The sequence below is a fragment of the Salmo trutta genome, chromosome 35 (assembly GCF_901001165.1).
Source record: "Salmo trutta chromosome 35, fSalTru1.1, whole genome shotgun sequence".
In the NCBI taxonomy this organism is placed as follows: Eukaryota; Metazoa; Chordata; class Actinopteri; order Salmoniformes; family Salmonidae; genus Salmo; species Salmo trutta.
In genome coordinates, this window is record NC_042991.1 from 8770977 (window position 1) to 8789417 (window position 18441).

At 42.4% G+C, this 18441-nt stretch overlaps 1 protein-coding gene across 10 annotated transcripts in view; it reads left to right on the top strand.

Annotated features, from left to right (window-relative positions):
* Window positions 1-16846, top strand: part of myt1la (myelin transcription factor 1-like, a) — a 47623-nt gene extending 30777 nt beyond the window's left edge. For 2 of the 10 annotated variants that reach the window (XM_029733197.1, XM_029733196.1), the window contains exons 10-23: window positions 2344-2454; window positions 2787-3013; window positions 4015-4262; window positions 6754-6987; window positions 7917-8065; window positions 8189-8257; window positions 8422-8484; window positions 9873-9971; window positions 10833-11054; window positions 11208-11299; window positions 11415-11518; window positions 11804-11947; window positions 12939-13001; window positions 13909-16846. In XM_029733197.1, the coding sequence (XP_029589057.1) occupies window positions 2344-2454; window positions 2787-3013; window positions 4015-4262; window positions 6754-6987; window positions 7917-8065; window positions 8189-8257; window positions 8422-8484; window positions 9873-9971; window positions 10833-11054; window positions 11208-11299; window positions 11415-11518; window positions 11804-11947; window positions 12939-13001; window positions 13909-14049 (1966 nt within the window). In that variant the 3' untranslated portion in view covers window positions 14050-16846. Of the gene's footprint in view, window positions 1-2343; window positions 2455-2786; window positions 3014-4014; window positions 4263-6753; window positions 6988-7916; window positions 8066-8188; window positions 8258-8421; window positions 8485-9872; window positions 9972-10832; window positions 11055-11207; window positions 11300-11414; window positions 11519-11803; window positions 11948-12938; window positions 13002-13820; window positions 13889-13908 lie in introns of those variants that run through there. The other 8 variants (XM_029733198.1, XM_029733199.1, XM_029733200.1 and 5 more) reach the window with 8 other exon arrangements.
* The last annotated feature ends 1595 nt before the right edge of the window (window positions 16847-18441 follow it).

An 18441-nucleotide genomic window follows, 5' to 3' on the forward strand; every position in this document is an offset into this window, starting at 1 on the left:
TTGTCACATAATAAGTTGTATGGACTCACTCTGTGTGCAATAATAGTGGTTTTTGAATGACTACCCCATCTCTGTACCACACACATAAAATGTTCAGTCGAGAAGTGAATTTGAAGCATTTTTTATTCTGTACAGGCTTCCTTCTTTTCTCTCTGTCAATTAGGTTAGTATTGTGGCGTAACTACAATGTTGTTGATCCATCCTCAGTTTTCTCCTATCACAGTCATTAAACTAACTGTAACTATTTTAAAGTGACCATTGGCCTCATTGTGAAATGACTAAGCGGTTTCCTTCCTCTCCGGCAACTGACTTAGGAAGGACGCCTGTATCTTTGAAGTGACTGGGTATATTGATCCAAAATGTAATTAATTCACTGCTCGACTGAGGGACCTTACAGATAATTGTATGTGTGTGGTCTTTTCATTTGTTATTCATTTGTAAACATTTCGAAAAACATAATTCCACTTTTATGTTATGGGATATCATGTGTGCCTACGCAGTGCCAGTGACATTTTTTATATTTTTTTATTCAGTCTGTAGCACAACAAAATGTGGAAAAAGTCAAGGGTTGTGAATACATTCTAAAGGCACTGTACATTCTGTAGGTACGCAGACAATATCACACACAAGGCATACACTATGAATACACACACACACACACAAGCACGCACACAAACACACACCTCCCTCTCCACCCGCAGTTGCTGTAGGCCATGTTATATAGAACACATCTTGTGGGACTGGCACACACACACTGTGTAGTCATTAGGAGTATTGGGGAGCAGTGCATAACAAAATGGAGAAAAAAATTTGACATGTATAGCTTTTGTGTCTCTCGTTTCTCTCCTCCTCGCTGTTGTCATGGAAACTATGATACTGACAGCAGTCCTTCTGTCAGGTTGTCACATGGTCCTCACAGATTTCTCTGACACTTTGAAATGCGTGTGTCTGTATGCGAGTGTGTGTGTGTGTTACGGGGCTGGCCGTATAACATTTTTATTTCACGCGTGGATATGAAATGATTAGGAGATGCCCCCGGCACCACATTCGTCTCACACACAAAAGCAGCGACGGTTTGTTTGTGAGAACAACTGATTTGTATGTGTATGAACAGCCTGGTCTCATAAACTAGACGTAACATAGTAAACATAAATCAAATCAAATTAGTATGATATGTTACGTTTGGTATGGTTACACAAGACAGAAGGTTACTTAAGGCAAAAACTATAGTAGGATGGTTGGTCGTGCCGGATGGGTAGGCGTATAACGCAAACGTCTAGCAACCCAAAGGTTGCGTGTTCAATTCTGATCACAGATAACTTTAGCATTGTACCTAATTAGCAACTTTGCAATTACTTACTACTTTTTAGCTACTTTGCAACTACTTAGCATGTTAGCTAACCCTTTCCCTAACCCTAACCTTTACCCGTTAACCTAACTCCTAATCTTAACCCTAACTTTAACCCCTAACCTTTAGCCAGCTAACATTAGCACCTAGCTAATGTTAGCATTGGCCACCTAGCTAACGTTAGCCACAACAAATTGGAATTCGTAACATAATGTACAAATTGCAATTCTTAACATATTGTACCAATTGGAATCCGTAACATATCATATAAAATGGATGCTGGACATCCACTAATTAATACATACCATACAAAACTTAACATATCATACTGGTTGGAGTGTCCCGGTTTTACAATTACTATGTTTACTATGTCTACCACTGAGTCCAGGTTCGTTTGAAAAAAATACTGTCATATACTGTAAGAGGTGCAAATGTGAGGGAGAAAGGGGAATAAAACAAGGAGAAAATAGAGGATGAGGAAGCGAGAGGGGGAGAGGTGATAGGGGAAAAGATGAGGCTGAACAGTAGCTGGCATTGTGGTGAATCAGTTCTCCCCACTGTGCCTACCCAGAATGCCGGAAAAGACTGAGGTAAATAGCTAAGAGGATCTCTCTGAAGCTCAGCAGCCCCTCTTGCCCAGGCAGCCAATAACATGTATCTGCAAAGCTCCGGCTTTGCAATTAAGAACTAGGCCATCGAAAATACATAATTCATACATGGGGCCCCATCGTATAGCAAAAGATTTGCAATTCTGTTTAAATCAAAGCCAAATTTAGTTGATTGACTGGATGTGTCTGTTATCAGTGAGGCAGACTGTGTGTCTGTGTGTGTGTGTGTGTGTGTGTGTGTGTGTGTGTGTGTGTGTGTGTGTGTGTGTGTGTGTGTGTGTGTGTGTGTGTGTTTGCTTGCATACGTACATGCATGCGTATGCGTGTGCATGTGTGTGCGTGCTCTGGCCAATTAGGCCTCACTCTGTTTTGTGAATGCTGTTGCAGTCTCTCGGGGTGCCCCATCGCTGCTGCAGAGAAGATGGTTAAAGTCCAGGAGAAGCACATCCCATGTGACGGGGGCCCCAAGTCCAACCAGGCTTCAGACCGTGTGCTGAGGTACTCACTCACACCCTCATCACATGACCACCACTCCCCCAGCCTCCCCGCTCATCCCAGTGCATTCCTGGTAGCCGTGAATGTATCCTCTGACCTGCATCAATCTCTCATACCTCATATAGACGTAGAAAGGGAGAACATACGGTAACATCATGTACATTCTACGTACAATAGACAGGACATAGCCGACCGTAGTAGCTCTCATGATTTTGCTCTTACAAATGACGTCCCCCTAGTGGTTCAGTGAGGAATTACACCATGCAGTCAGACAGTCAGACCGCTCTCACCGCGTGTACACAAACACCGCCCCCCTGTCCATGGTTATCTTCCAGGCCAATGTGCTTTGTGAAACAGCTGGAGATCCCACAGTACGGTTACAAAAATAACGTCTCCACCAGCACGCCGCGCTCCAACCTGGCCAAGGAGCTGGAGAAGTACTCCAAGACCAGCTTCGACTACGGCCAAGGCTACGACAGCCAGCAACACATCTACGGTGGGGGGAAGAGAGGCCTGGTTCCCAAGCCCCAAGGACGGGACTTCTCATCTAAGGGATATGATGGTAGGGGATGACTGCCTATGCACTCTCATGTATGCACGCACACACACACACACACATGCAAGCACGCATGTTGGCACACGCATGCAGGCGCACACACACATGCACAAACACAGACAGGAACACAAACATTACTCCCAGGTTCTAGATCACTGCTAAGACAATGAGGTAAATGTGTTGAATAACTCTATGCAACACATATACAATGCAAAGAAACGATTGAAATGTCTATTCCTAAAACCCCATTTTTGAGGCTATATTTAATTTCCATCCATTTGATACTGCATGGCATAGTTCATATTAGATGGAACAACCCCATTCCGGATTGTAGATAAATATAGAACACAGCCCATTTCCTTGGCCCTGATGCATTTTCAAGCTGCTGGATGCAAGGTTTTTCTCTCCCTGTAGCGTGGAGAGATGCTTTTAGGGCAGGTTTCTGGTTTCCCCCGCTCGCTCACACACTCTGCTGCCTACAAACCCTTACTGTGAAGCCCGTATTCACTTGTCGCACCGCTCCCATCCCTCTCGCTCGCGCTCTCTCTCTCTCCCTCCTAGCGCTCTCCTCGCGCTCTCCATCTCTGTCTCCCTCGCCTCGTTCTCCAACCAAGCGCACAATCATTTGCTCTGACACAGCATACACCGTGGAGCAAACCATCCACTGGAAGACTTCTCTGTAGGTGTTAGAAATTATCAATCTACCTATCTTTCTATCTATATCTATATATACAGAATGTGTGTATATATATATATATATATAGATATATTCTTTACATTTTTCTATATTTCATGTCTTCTATACATCTCTGAATTTTTTTAAATTGACGGGGCCAAAATCTGGCCTTCGCCGTCATTGTGTGTGACTTTATCTGTGTACTGTATGTGTGTGTGGGTGTGTGTGTGCATGGATGATGTCTTGTCCCTGATGGCTGCACTGTATGTGTATACCGTATGTGTGTCTATATGTCTGTGTATGATCTGTATGGTGTGCTCCCTCCCTGCAGCCAAGCGCTACTGTAAGAGCCCAGCCAGCAGCACGACGAGCAGCTACGCTCCCAGCAGCAGCAGTCTGAGCTGCGGAGGGGGAGGGGGCGGCAGCAGCGCCAGCAGCACCTGCAGCAAAAGCAGCTTCGACTATACACACGACATGGAGGCTGCCCACATGGCCGCCACGGCCATCCTCAACCTGTCCACGCGCTGCAGGGAGATGCCCCACGGCCTGGGAGGCAAGCCCCAGGATCTCCTCTCCCAGGTAGGGAGGACTACGCCCCAGACTCATGCTCACACTCACCCGGCAGGCTCCAGCTCCGCCTCTGGGGCGTTGCGTAGCTCTCTCTTGCTTTTTCTCTCTCTCTCTCTCTCTCTCTCTCTCTCTCTCTCTCTCTCTCTCTCTCGCTCTCTGTCCAACATCCCTTCTCTCTCTTTATCTCTCTTTCTCTGAGCCTTTCGTCCCTTCACTCACTCTGTCTTTCCGCCCTCCTTTTCTGTCCCTCTTTCTCCCTCACTGCTCTCGCTCTCTTTCTCCACCCCTATCTTTCTCCCTTTCAGTCTATTTATTTCCCCTATCTTTCTCCCTTTCAGTCTATTTATTTCTCTTATCTTTCTCCCTTTCAGTCTATTTATTTCCCCTATCTTTCTCCCTTTCAGTCTATTTATTTCCCCTATCTTTCTCCCTTTCAGTCTATTTATTTCTCTTATCTTTCTCCCTTTCAGTCTATTTATTTCCCCTATCTTTCTCCCTTTCAGTCTATTTATTTCCCCTATCTATCTCCCTTTCAGTCTATTTATTTCCCCTATCTTTCTCCCTTTCAGTCTATTTATTTCCCCTATCTTTCTCCCTTTCAGTCTATTTATTTCCCCTATCTTTCTCCCTTTCAGTCTATTTATTTCCCCTATCTTTCTCCCTTTCAGTCTATTTATTTCCCCTATCTATCTCCCTTTCAGTCTATTTATTTCCCCTATCTTTCTCCCTTTCAGTCTATTTATTTCCCCTATCTATCTCCCTTTCAGTCTATTTATTTCCCCTATCTTTCTCCCTTTCAGTCTATTTATTTCCCCTATCTATCTCCCTTTCAGTCTATTTATTTCCCCTATCTATCTCCCTTTCAGTCTATTTATTTCCCCTATCTTTCTCCCTTTCAGTCTATTTATTTCTCTTATCTTTGCTGCTTTCTTTATTGCTCTTTCAATCTATCAGCCTACATTTGCATTATGTCTCTGACAAAATAGGGATATTATATCTTCCTTACTGCCACCCTGAGTCAGTTCTAGTGAAAAGTGGGCCCTTGTCTGAGTCAGTCAACAATGAGTCAGAGGCCTCCTCCACAAGGTTAGGTGTCAGAGGCTTTTCTATACCATATTATTTAGGCTTTGCTGCTTTGCTTATTACAGAATAATGCAGTCGGGCCTGGCGTCCTGTGATTCTGTGTGCGGCACATTCATTACATTATGGGGTACAGCCTGCTCTAAAGAGCGACCAATTTGGCAAAATATTTTGCTGTTTGACCTGGAGTTTTAATTTGGGATCACCCTGGAAGAAAAAATCCTAAATATATACAGTATATATATATTTTACATTCACAAACCATGTCGTGGGCCATTCTAAAACGACTTGCGGGCCGCATTTGTTTTACACCTTGTTCAGTCATGTTTGTTACCTCATTAAATAGCTAGCTAACAACCTGGTAACTTTCCAGTATGTCCAAACATTTGGGGACACAGAAAGAAAGGAAAGGGGATAGCTTCTTGAGGAGATCAATAGTCATAGCAATGAATACAAGTCAGATATCTTGCATGTCATCATCACAAACTTGACATTCTTAAAGAGACAGTGCACAATATTCAATGCAATGCATCTCAATAGGAAAATAGTGCTTTTACACAATGTAGAAACCTAATATTCCACGAATGACTTTTTAATTTCAATGACAAGTATTTGTATCAACATTTTAGCTTTCTTTATATCAACAAATGTATTTACATGGTTACAATTTTTTTTTATTCTAGGGCACAACATGTACTTCAGAAGTAACTAGAATTCACATAGGATATATCTCAGTAGATGGAATAAAACCGTATTTTCTGGTGCTCCTAAATTTGATGTTATGCTACCAATGGTACACTGGTGCTGCCAATATATATTTTTTAATTTAGAGCCCCGGTGCAGGGCAAGCACAGCCATGAGAGCAGTATAGTATCTAACACTGTGAGACAAAGAGATGCATTGGGCGCGGTGGACTGGAGCCCTTGGCTTTTTAAGACAGCCTGGAATGGATCAATGAGCGTTTCAGTTGCCGCGCTCTCTCTCTCGCTCTCACACTCCCTCTCTCGGTCTCTTTCTAGTAATCATGCCCCCTGTGCAGAGGCAAGAGAGAGTGACCTCTCTGTGAGGACATGGTCTTGCTCTGGCGCAGTCTGTCTCTGTGTGCACCATCGTCATCATCATCATCATCATCAGAGCGCCGCGGGGATATTCCCTGTGTTGTACATTAATCTCCTCTCCACCACAGTGCGGGCTGCAGAGTGGGCCAAAGAGGAGGAGTAATTAGTCTCTCCCTCGCTTTCTCTCTCTGCTTCTTTCCCTCTATCAACCCTCTCCATTCTCTCTCTCTCCTCTTTACCTCCTACAATCTATTTATCGTGCTCCCTTGCTCTCTTCTCCTTCTCATCTTTCTTTATTCTATTTACCTTTCTCTCCCCCTTCTCTCTTGATCCCTCCCTCCATCCCTCCCTCTCTCTGAAAGAGTCCTGATGGGGACGTGGATGACAACAGTACCCTGGACCTGAGTGTGAGCCGTGGGCAGCCTGGGGGTCCTGAGGGGAGTGGCACGGTGCTGACGCCCCTGCAGCCCATGTCCCCCCAGCGGCAGGCCCTGCTAAACAGCAGCCGCTGCTACCAGATGAGTGAGGCCGACTGCTGGGACCTGCCCGTGGATTACACCAAGATCAAGCGCATCACTGACGATGATCACAAAGAGGTATGGGGAAGGGCCGCAGCATTATGGGTAATGTAGTTATGGGGTAATGTGTTTTTTTGTGTTCAAAATTGAAATCTATTGAACAGAATAGTCCTCTATTATATTCCAATGGTCTCTTGCAGTGGAGGCAATTTTCAAAGGTGGCTTATCCAGAAAATATTTTACTCCCTGCGAGTGTTCAATATTCCTTAATGAGCCATAGACTGGCAGCACACAGGTAATGGTGATTTGATTTGGGGGGTATCCAGTATCCACTGATAGTCTTTCACTGACATCTAGTTGATCCTACCGGTACTGCATTGACTCAATGAGTGAATCTCAATTGTTTTCCTTGATACCTCACATCCTCCCTCATCGTCTCCTTCCCAAAGCACATTGGAGCAGAAGATCTGAGGTTGCTCCCCTCTGAGAAGGAGGAAAGGAAAGAGGAGAAGTGGAATCAAGGAAATACATTTGAGATTCACCCACTGACTGATTGACACACACAATTGTGGATTCATGGTTTGTGAGATACATTAAGGCTCAGCAGCATTATATAGTTAGTGCCTGATAGATCATCTTTACACGTTGCACTTTGAATCTCTGATATTACACAAAGCATGCAGTAAATCGATACACTCGCAACGTCAGATTAAAAAGCTTGAAGTTGAAGGGGTGTAGTCGTAACCGTAATTGGGCTCGCTAATAAGGCATGGATGAAACCTTTTCAGGGGGGCAGGAGCATTGAGATTGAGGGGAGAGGGGAGAGGGTTTCTTCGGGATGCTTGATACCAAGAAATTGGATCTTGCTGAGCAATTGAAAAAATTGGGATATGAGATGTGTGGGATGTGAATATGAGTATTAATTGTAATCGTGTACTAATTGAAAAATGTAGGATGTGTGAATATGCCAATGTTATGGTCATAGGCTACATGATGACATGATGTAGTCTTCCTTTTTTTCATCCCTCCACCAGGTCGATGACCTGGACCCATTCCAGGACCTTCTGGATGAGCAGCACTATGGAGGGGACGTGACCATGCCCAGCCCCAAACACAAGTACTCTGCCTGCAAGGAGGGCAAGAAGGAACTCATCACGTAAGACCAAAACAAGCTTATTTTGTCATCCCGTTTTTACTACTTGACATTCATTATACCCTCGTTAGCTAGTGATCACTTTCCACATCTGACGTTATCATTGTATGGCTGTGTGTTCTCTAGTCTCTCAAACTGCCAGTTAGCTGACAAAAGCATCCGCAGTATGATGACAACCAATGCCCAAGACCTCAAGTAAGCATAACCCTATTTCTCCAGTGTCTCTGATAGACAATTGTGCATTCTATATTTTAGTCTTTACGTAGCCTAGCAGACCAATAGCCGGATAAGTGTTGATGCTGTCAGCTTTGGTATTACCCTATCCCCTGTAGTCACTCTCCTTGTCCCCTCTGTCCCAGGTGTCCCACTCCGGCATGTGACGGATCTGGACACATCACTGGGAACTACGCCTCGCACAGGAGGTAGCTTGCAACCCATCATAATGACAAAAAGCCACGTAGTATATTCAGCAGCCCCAAACATTTCAGATTGTAGAAGACAGTGATGCATAGATACATATATAGTATATTACCTATTTTGTAGTGCGTACCTGACAGTTGTATTGGTGTGTGGATTGTTTAGACTTCTCTATTTTCAGTTTCACTGAGCTCTGATAGTCATTTGTTACCGTATATGCGTGTACACTACCGTTCAAAAGTTTGGGGTCACTTAGAAATGTCCTTGTTTTTGAAAGAAAAGCACTAGTTTGAGAAACAGACGCCTCACAAGTCCTCAACTGGCAGCTTCATTAAATAGTACCCGCAAAACACCAGTCTCAACGTCAACAGTGAAGAGGCGACTCCAGGATGCTGGCCTTCTAGGCAGAGTTGCAAAGAAAAAGCCATATCTCAGACTGGCCAATAAAAATAAAAGATTAAGATGGGCAAAAGAACACAGACACTGGACAGAGGAACTCTGCCTAGAAGGCCAGCATCCCGGAGTCGCCTCTTCACTGTTGACGTTGAGACTGGTGTTTTGCGGGTACTATTTAATGAAGCTGCCAGTTGAGGACTTGTCAGGCTTCTGTTTCTCAAACTAGACACTCTAATGTACTTGTCCTCTTGCTCAGTTGTGCACCGTGGCCTCCCACTCCTCTCTCTATTCTGGTTAGAGCCCGTTTGCGGTGTTCTGTGAATGGAGTAGTACACAGCGTTGTTTGAGATCTTCAGTTTCTTGGCAATTTCTCGCATGGAATAGCCTTCATTTCTCAGAACAAGAATAGACTGACGAGTTTCAGAAGAAAGTTATTTGTTTCTGGACATTTTGAGCCTGTAATCAAACCAACAAATGCTGATGCTCCAGATACTCCACTAGTCTAAAGAAGGTCAGTTGTATTGCTTCTTTAATCAGGACAACAGTTTTCAGCTGTGCTAACATAATTGCAAAAGGGTTTTCTAATGATCAATTAGCCTTTTAAAATGATAAACTTGGATTAGCTAACACAACGTGCCATTAGAACACAGGAGTGATGGTTGCTGATAATGGGCCTCTGTACGCCTATGTAGATATTCCATTAAAAATCAGCCATTTCCAGCTACAATAGTCATTTACAACATGAACAATGTCTACACTGTATTTCTGATTAATTTGATGTTATTTGAATCGACAAAAAAATTTGCTTTTCTTTCAAAAACAAGTGACCACAAACTTTTGAACAGTAGTGTATTTGTATAGGTTACATGGTATGTCTTGAAATCATCTGATACCAACTTTACAGAGCTATCATTCTGAGATGTGATTTGTCTTTTGATGAACTGCAAATGCACTGATGTTGTACTCATACTCTTAAGATGGTAGTGAACTGCACAAGACCTTTCCCCTCTAGTCTGTCAGGCTGTCCACGGGCGAAGAAGAGCGGGATCAAGATACTGCACAGCAAGGAGGACAAGGACGACCAGGAGCCAATTAGGTGATGGTTGGAACGGATAGTAGTATAGCATCTTGGTAAATTTGTCAACATACAGATGTAGGATCTTAATTTGAGCCAGTTTGCTACAGCAGGAAAATAATCCTGCAGCAACAGGAAATGTGAGTTATTATGCAGATTATAATTAATGGACATTTTTTGCAGGGTTTAATACATTTTTCACAAGGGCAAATCAAGTCTGACATTTTAAAGTGAAAAGTACAAACTTTAGAAGCCTTTTTAAAACTTGAATACACTGCAAACTTGCATTTCCTGCCATGCAGGAAAATTCTCAGCAACAAAAGAGTGAGCAAATTAAGATCATACATCTGTATTCTCTTGAAGTCATAGTCATGCATTTCACCTCAGATTCTCTACAGCCAGTGTAGTACACCTAGTGGGTACAGTACAGTAAAGGTTACCTTTCCACCACTTAAGGAATGCCATAATGTTAAACGCATATGACCTTGCCACGAATCATCTAAAGTTCACTGTGTGTCCTTTCACCAATCACCTCCCAATCTCTGCACAGCTGTTGCTGCCACCTCTATCCCTGCGAGGTTCACTGGATGTACTATCATCATTAACATTGCAATCATAATTAACACTGACCTCTCCACTGCCGGGGTGGAGCGGCCCGCAGACGCACTGTGCTAATTCTAATCAGCCCAAATGTCACTCTGAAGGACAATGTAGAACCACGGGTAAATGTCTATAAACCGGAGACAGTTTTCATTAGAGGAGCTAATCTTTTTCTAGTTGTCTTTGTATTGTGTGGATGACATTTACCAGGGACAGGTGTGCTGCAAGTGAGGAGAGCGAGGTCGTGACCTGACTGACCTTTGTGACACCTTCTCTCCGCAGGTGTCCAGTCCCAGGCTGTGATGGACAGGGTCACGTGACGGGGAAATACGCATCTCACCGCAGCGCGTCGGGCTGCCCCCTGGCGGCCAAGCGGCAGAAGGATGGCTACGTCAACGGCTCCCAGTTTGCATGGAAGTCCGGGAAGACAGACGGCATGTCGTGCCCGACCCCGGGCTGCGATGGATCAGGACATGTCAGCGGGAGCTTCCTGACCCATCGGAGGTGGGTGGCGCTCTGCATGGCTCTGGTGTAGATGAGCAACTGTGTCTAAATGTAACCAAGTATTGGATCAATAATGTCAATTATGGTTGAGACCAGCAGGGCTGGAGTCATATGATTTTATTCACCAGTAGTGTATATGCCTTTTTTCCTCAGTCTCTCCGGTTGCCCCCGTGCCACCTCAGCCATGAAGAAAGCCAGAATGACTGGGGTAGAAATGTTAACAATCAAGCAACGGGCAAGCAAAGGTAATAACCAGGCACAAATACCAGTCAGAATGCCCCTTGACTATGCCACTTCCTGGTTTTATCAAAACATATTCAAGCTGAATCCACAGTGCATTTTATGTTTCCCCTTTTCTAGGAATAGAAAATGACGAGGACATCAAACAGCTGGATACAGAAATCAAAGATCTAAACGAATCAAACAATCAAGTGGAATCAGACATGATTAAACTTAGGACACAAGTAAGATTCATGCATTACTTAATCGAGATTCATTCATTAATTATTATAGGGCAGTCGGTCATGCTGAGTTTGGGCAAATATTGGACTAAAGCTTAGATCAAACGCATTTAACTTGATTTTGATGTTTCATCCCCCCAAGTAACTGTGATATGACTAGCACAGTACATTTCTAAGGATCTATAAGAAGTCCCTCAGTTGTTAGACAGAACCCTCTGTTGTCAGTTGTCAAACAGTCAGTCACTCTGGTTCATCAACTTCAATGCACTTCTTTCTCTCCTTTCCCAGATCACGACTATGGAGACTAACCTGAAGTCCATAGAGGAGGAGAACAAAGTTATTGAGCAGCAGAATGATTCCCTGCTGCACGAGCTAGCCAACCTCAGCCAGTCTCTCATCAACAGCTTAGCTAATATCCAGCTCCCGCATATGGTAAGTACCATCACAACTTAGCCTGCAACAGTTACTGTCGGACAAGCACTGTAGCACGTCGAACTAAGATGCCGTAGGAATCAAGAATGGGTTTATGGGGAAATAGGAGGTGGGGTTAGGTAAAAAAGCTATGTTGAAAGCATGCCAATTTGACGTTCCATGATTGCAAGTGTTGAAACCCAGGGCCATTTGGAGTAAATTAGTCAACGTAACATGAGTGAAAACAAGACATGGTCATATCATGGTAGTGGCTTATTCCACTCATTCTACCAAATTGGATATGTTTATTTCCATATTGATTGTTTGTTGATGCCATTTAAACAGAACACATCAAGAATTCAACAAAAAAAAAGACATCTCTTACCTTGTTATGTGCTTGACAAATCATTGCAACACAAGGGCCGACTGCAATGACACAGTTGGGTTGTTTCATCTGCTGCTTTCTGTTTGTCACTTGTTTTCTCAGCAGTTCATATGCTTCTGTGCTACAACACTTCCTTTAACAGACTAATAATCTAATCTAATAATCCCCCCCCCCCCCAACACACACACACACACACACACCCCTGCTTGGTTTCAGTTGAAAAATAAACCATGGCTGCCTTGACGTGTCATGTGCCTGCATTATCCAATTACAGCTCTTGCGTATGAATAAGAACAGGGCTGATTGGATATTGCTTGATTTAAAATGCGCCAAAGTTGCTTAGTAATAAATGAAATCTCTCCCTCTGAATATGGCTCCCTGTTGTCCAACCATTAATGTGAGGGGATCCCGTTTTAGTAGGGTTATAAAGCATTTTGCTAGCCTGGAACCATTTCTGTTTGTGTTATAGCCAACCGCTATAGTCATTGTTATGCCAAACGTTCTGAAAATAACTATTAGCAAGAGAGCACAAAAATATCTGCGACCAGGCTAGAATTTTGCTCCCTTTTGTACAGCAGGCTAATAGAATTATATCTATCTCTATTCTCTTCACACCTCTTCCTGTAGAAACCGATGCCACAGAAAGAGGCCCCAGTTAAACATAGCTGCTGTTTACAGATGCCCCACAGAGTAAGAGACTCCTTTTCATAGTCTAATTATTATCCGTTTCTTCTGCACTATCATCTCCTCCCTTAAGTCTTCCTCCTATACTCGTGAACACTCTCTGTGGTGTTTATGCATCACAATTGTCCATACATGTTGCTGCGTTATACTACGATTCAATGGTTTGGTCATATTTAGAGAGACGTTTTGTGGCTTCTTAGAAGAATTTTGTTGCTGACAAGGAAGTGGTCGTGATGGAGTAACACCACGAGCCATATTTACACAGTTATAACACAGTCACAGTCAAGGAAGCGAGTATGTTCAGTCTGCTATTGCATATTCAATGTCTGTCTGTCTGCCTGCCTGCCTGCCTGCCTGCCTGCCTGCCTGCCTGCCTGCCTGCCTGTCTGTCTGTCTGTCTGTCTGTCTGTCTGTCTGTCTGTCTGTCTGTCTGTCTGTCTGTCTGTCTGCTCATGCTACTGTTACAGTGTGTGCACCTACCTGAGAAATGGCTCCCACAACTCCTACATCTCACTTGCTGCACACATTACATTAGTTTACTTATGTGATGTCAGTCATCATTTTGTCTCCATGAGATAAGCATCAACCATCATGCCTTCTATGAGTTGCTCAAATCAATCTACACTGACTTTGCATGTTTTGGAGCTGCATTAGATCAACTGTAGTGTACATAGGACTATGTAAATGGTTTCATTTTATGAAATTGATGAAGTATTGTATACACTTAGTACATCCCTAGTGACCATACTGTCCTTAGAATGTTTGCAGCTGTCAGTGTCCTTCCCTAAACAATTTCTCTTCCCTCCTTTCCCTTCTCTTTGAAAGAAAATGAATTGATCATCAATATGAAATCCGACTGAATCTGATTGCGTATGTACCATTTTCCTCATTGGAGTCTTTTCCCCCCTCACAGGAGCCAATGAATGAACAAAACTTTGATAGTTATGTGAATACTTTGACAGATATGTACACCCATCAGGACCAATACCAGAGTCCAGAGAACAAGGCCCTATTGGAGAACATCAAACAAGCGGTGCAAGGCATCCAAGTGTAGTAGCCTATCTACCTGCCAAAAAGGCACTGTCCGAGGCTAAATCAAATGATGTTAAAGCGACAAAAAAGGGTCAAAAGAGAGAATGGATCAGGATTTTTTTTGCTGCTGTAAATTACCATCATGTTTCTTTTATCACACTGTTATGCTCTGAGCTCCATGGTTTTGATATTTTTGCCTTGCTTTAAAAATAGTTCTCAATGGCAAAAGTTTAAAAGGACATACACGTTTTGTACATTTTCATATGACCTAATATAACGCTGTGTACTGTTTATAGCTGCTAATGTATGCACATTTTTGTGTGTATGTATTTATTAATTGTAAGCTTGTTTCATTCATTATTTGAACGCTTATTGATAAAAAGGACTAAGCTGAGTCCCATGGGTCGGGAGCCAGATGAGGGCAATGTGAGGAGCAATCATTTTTAGATAAGCGTTTCTTTTTGTGATTTAATAGAATACAAAAAAATACATTTGGTGTGAAGATTGTTTAATGGTTGTAAATGTATCGATTTTTGTAACAATGTTTGAAAAAACTCTTTGTCTTCGGTGGTTTGTGTGGAGACTAATAATAATGTCTATGTTTAAATAAAGTACGAGAAGAAACTATGTATAAATATGACAAATTTCAAACATCATGAGACGGAAACTAAGTGGTGCAACTCCCATCATCTAGAATGGACTGTACTTCATTAAGTTAGAAATAAAAAGTCTTAGTAATCTGTGCTGTTAAACTATTTCCATTTCAAACACAGAGCGGGATGACCAATGGCTATGGGAAATGTAGGAGACAATCTAGCGTTACTAATTTATTTTAATCGTAAACCTTATTGAATAGCTAGTAGGACAACTTATCAGCAATATTGGTATAACAATGATTAAATCACTTGTTTAGATATGGGATGCAATCTATATAGAAAAAAAGTTTGGGTATATGCAATTTCTTATAAATAAAATTAGCAGAGCTGATAAATCTTTTTACTAAATGTAAATGTATTAAGTTTTGTATAAATCTTTTAATACAATCATGTTTTCGGGATTCATCATGCGGCGATCAGTTCCAAAATGAAAGATGGATGAGTTTATGAGTTTCGTTCTCTCATGTTCAATTTTGCACAGGAACACCTTTGTTTTGATGTTTTTATTGAAACTTAAAGAGGTACTTGAAGGGTCAAATTGATGGTCGGAAGTTTTCTAGAAAAGTTATCTTTATAAAGGCTGATTGATGAGCTGGACTTACAGGGTCAATGTCCCCCATTTATCATAGTATATTATTGCACTTGTTCAGTAGAAATGTCTTTGCAATCATGCATAGTATGTGTCTGAGCCACACAACATGACACGAGCTAAAGATTGCTTTTTGATTCTGTCCTAAAAATGGATCTATTGGTAAAAAACTTTATTGATATCTATTATAAAAGCAAAGAATAACGGGAGTGATATTGGTAATAGTGGTCCACGATTTACTAGCGTTTCTATGATTGATGACAATTTCATGAGGAAATTGCTATCCCTTTCTATGGGACACCCTCAATAAATGTTTTCATAGTACTTAAAAACACCATTATAATGCAATGTGAGTGTCAATGTCAGCCCCCTATAATGCCATAACCTTTTAATCATCAGCCAACTGCAACAAATTTACCCTTACATAGTATTTACTTATTAATAATTCCATTTCCTATACAAATTGGCATAACCATGTGACATGCACTTGCTGAAGATGACTCTAATAATGGATTATATGTGTGTTCTTAATACAGTTTATTGTGCATGCACATCATGGGGAGTATGTCCCAATTATATCAATAAATAGAGATCATTATTTTAATTTAAATGACTGTATATGGCAACAGTATCTAAGACGTACTGTCCTTGGAAGTAGCCTAGAGTGTGAAGTCCAGGACTGCGTTTAGACAGGCGGTCCAATTCTGATATTTTTTCAAGTAATTGGTCTTTTGACCAATCACATAGATCTTTTCACGTCAGATCTTTTCGGGAACTGATCTGATTTGTCAAACAACAAATTAGTGAAAGAAATATCACAATTGGGCTGCCTGTCTAAATGCAGCCGCGAGACTTAGAGCTGAGTGAGTCCAAGTTCAACTCAGACATCCCTTCTTGATAGTCAACATGAGGGTGCTATAGGCTTAGCTAGTCATTGACCTGATCTCACACTTCAAAGCATCTCTTTGGACCTCCTACTAGACTTGAGGTCCACATTCCATATGACTCCATATGCCTGTGTCTAAAGCTTTGTGTCTGCAGCTTCTTGCCAATAAAGTAACGCTATAGATAGATCGACAGCTTGTACTATTTTCTTTAGTCAATTATTCTTACTGATACAAAGGAAATGGGAATTTTAAGCACAAATGTCCTACTCACCAACAGTCAGTACATATTGTAATAACAAATGTAAAAGGTTATCTGTGATTATTTACATAGAGAACACTAACATGTCACATGCTAGAGTGCAGAAGAATTTTCATATGAATATTTGTGAATTCATCAATTGATTAAACTGCTACGATTACGATTTATTTCGAGTAATGCTTTGATGAAAGGTTTTTTATACAACATTAATTTCCTTCTATCCTTTCCCCTGTCCCCTCTCTCCCTCTTGCAAACTTTCCAACTTAATTTTGGTACCACATGGCATGATTTTTGTTGATCTTTAATTTTGTATGTTTAAGATCACAAGTTGCTGTGATATTTCATTTGAAATTGTGAAGTTTGTACGATTTTTATCACGCTGGTGTTGACATCTCTTACTCTGAATAAAACTTGTGTTGCAACACTAACTTGTATTGTTTCCTCAAATGATTGCCTCACATATTAATGAAAACACGAGAAGAGAAATAGTCCAAGAGCACAGTTAGCTGCAGAGTCACTGACATGACTTTAACAGAGCCAGCAAGCATCTGTAGTCTATCCTCCTGCCCTGAATGACAACAGAAGAGGAACTATGTTATTGTGAAGTCCAACTACTATGAGAAAAACAACTATGGACAAACAAATGTTAGGGCCAACAAATCAAATCAAATTTTATTTGTCACATACACATGGTTAGCAGATGTTAATGTGAGTGTAGCGAAATGCTTGTGCTTCTAGTTCCGACCGTGCAGTAATATCTAACAAGTAATATAACCTAACAATTCCACAACAACTACCTTATACACACAAGTGTAAAGGAATGAATACGAATATGTACATAAAAATATATGAATGAGTGATAGCCGAACGCATAGGCAAGATGCAGTAGATGGTATAGAGTACAGTATATATATATGAGATGAGTAATGTAGAGTATGTAAACATTATATAAAGTGGCATTGTTTAAAGTGGCTAGTGATAAGTTGATCAAGTCAGTATGTTGGCAGCAGCCACTCAATGTTAGTGATGGCTGTTTAACAGTCTGATGGCCTTGAGATAGAAGCTGTTTTTCAGTCTCTCGGTCCCAGCTTTGAAGCACCTGTACTGACCTCGCCTTCTGGATGATAGCGGGGTGAACAGGCAGTGGCTCGGGTGGTTGTTGTCTTTGATGATCTTTTTGGCCTTCCTGTGACATCGGGTGGTGTAGTTTGCACCCGGTGATGCGTTGTGCAGACCTCACTACCCTCTGGAGAGCCTTACGGTTATGGGCGGAGCAGCTGCCGTACCAGGCGGTGATACAGCCCGACAGGATGCTCTCGATTGTGCATATGTAAAAGTTTGTGTTTGGTGACAAGCCGAATTTCTTCAGCTTCCTGAGGTTGAAGAGGCGCTGCTGCGCCTTCTTCACCACGCTGTCTGTGTGGGTGGGTGGACCATTTCAGTTTGTCCGTGATGTGTAGGCCGAGGAACTTAAAACTTTCCACCCTCTCCACCACTGTCCCGTCAATGTAGATAGGGGGCTGCTCCCTCTGCTGTTTCCTGAAGTCCACAATCATCCCCTTTGTTTTGTTGACATTGAGTGTGAGGTTATTTCCCTGACACCACACTCCGAGGGCCCTCACCTCCTCCCTGTAGGCCGTCTCGTCGTTGTTGGTAATCAAGCCTACCACTGTAGTGTCGTCTGCAAACTTGATGATTGAGTTGGAGGCGTGCATGGCCACGCAGTCGTGGGTGAACAGGGAGTACAGGGCTGAGAACGCACCCTTGTGTTGAGGATCAGCGGGGTGGAGATGTTGTTACCTACCCTCACCACCTGGGGGCGACCCGTCAGGAAGTCCAGGACCCAGTTACACAGGGCGGGGTGGAGACCCAGGGTCTCGAGCTTAATGACGAGTTTGGAGGGTACTACCAACCACAAACAAAGTAAGGGATTCACACAATTTACAAAATACGATATAATACAAATATACACAACCACAAATGATAAGAGACATGAGTCAAAAATGTCTCATGACACATGCGG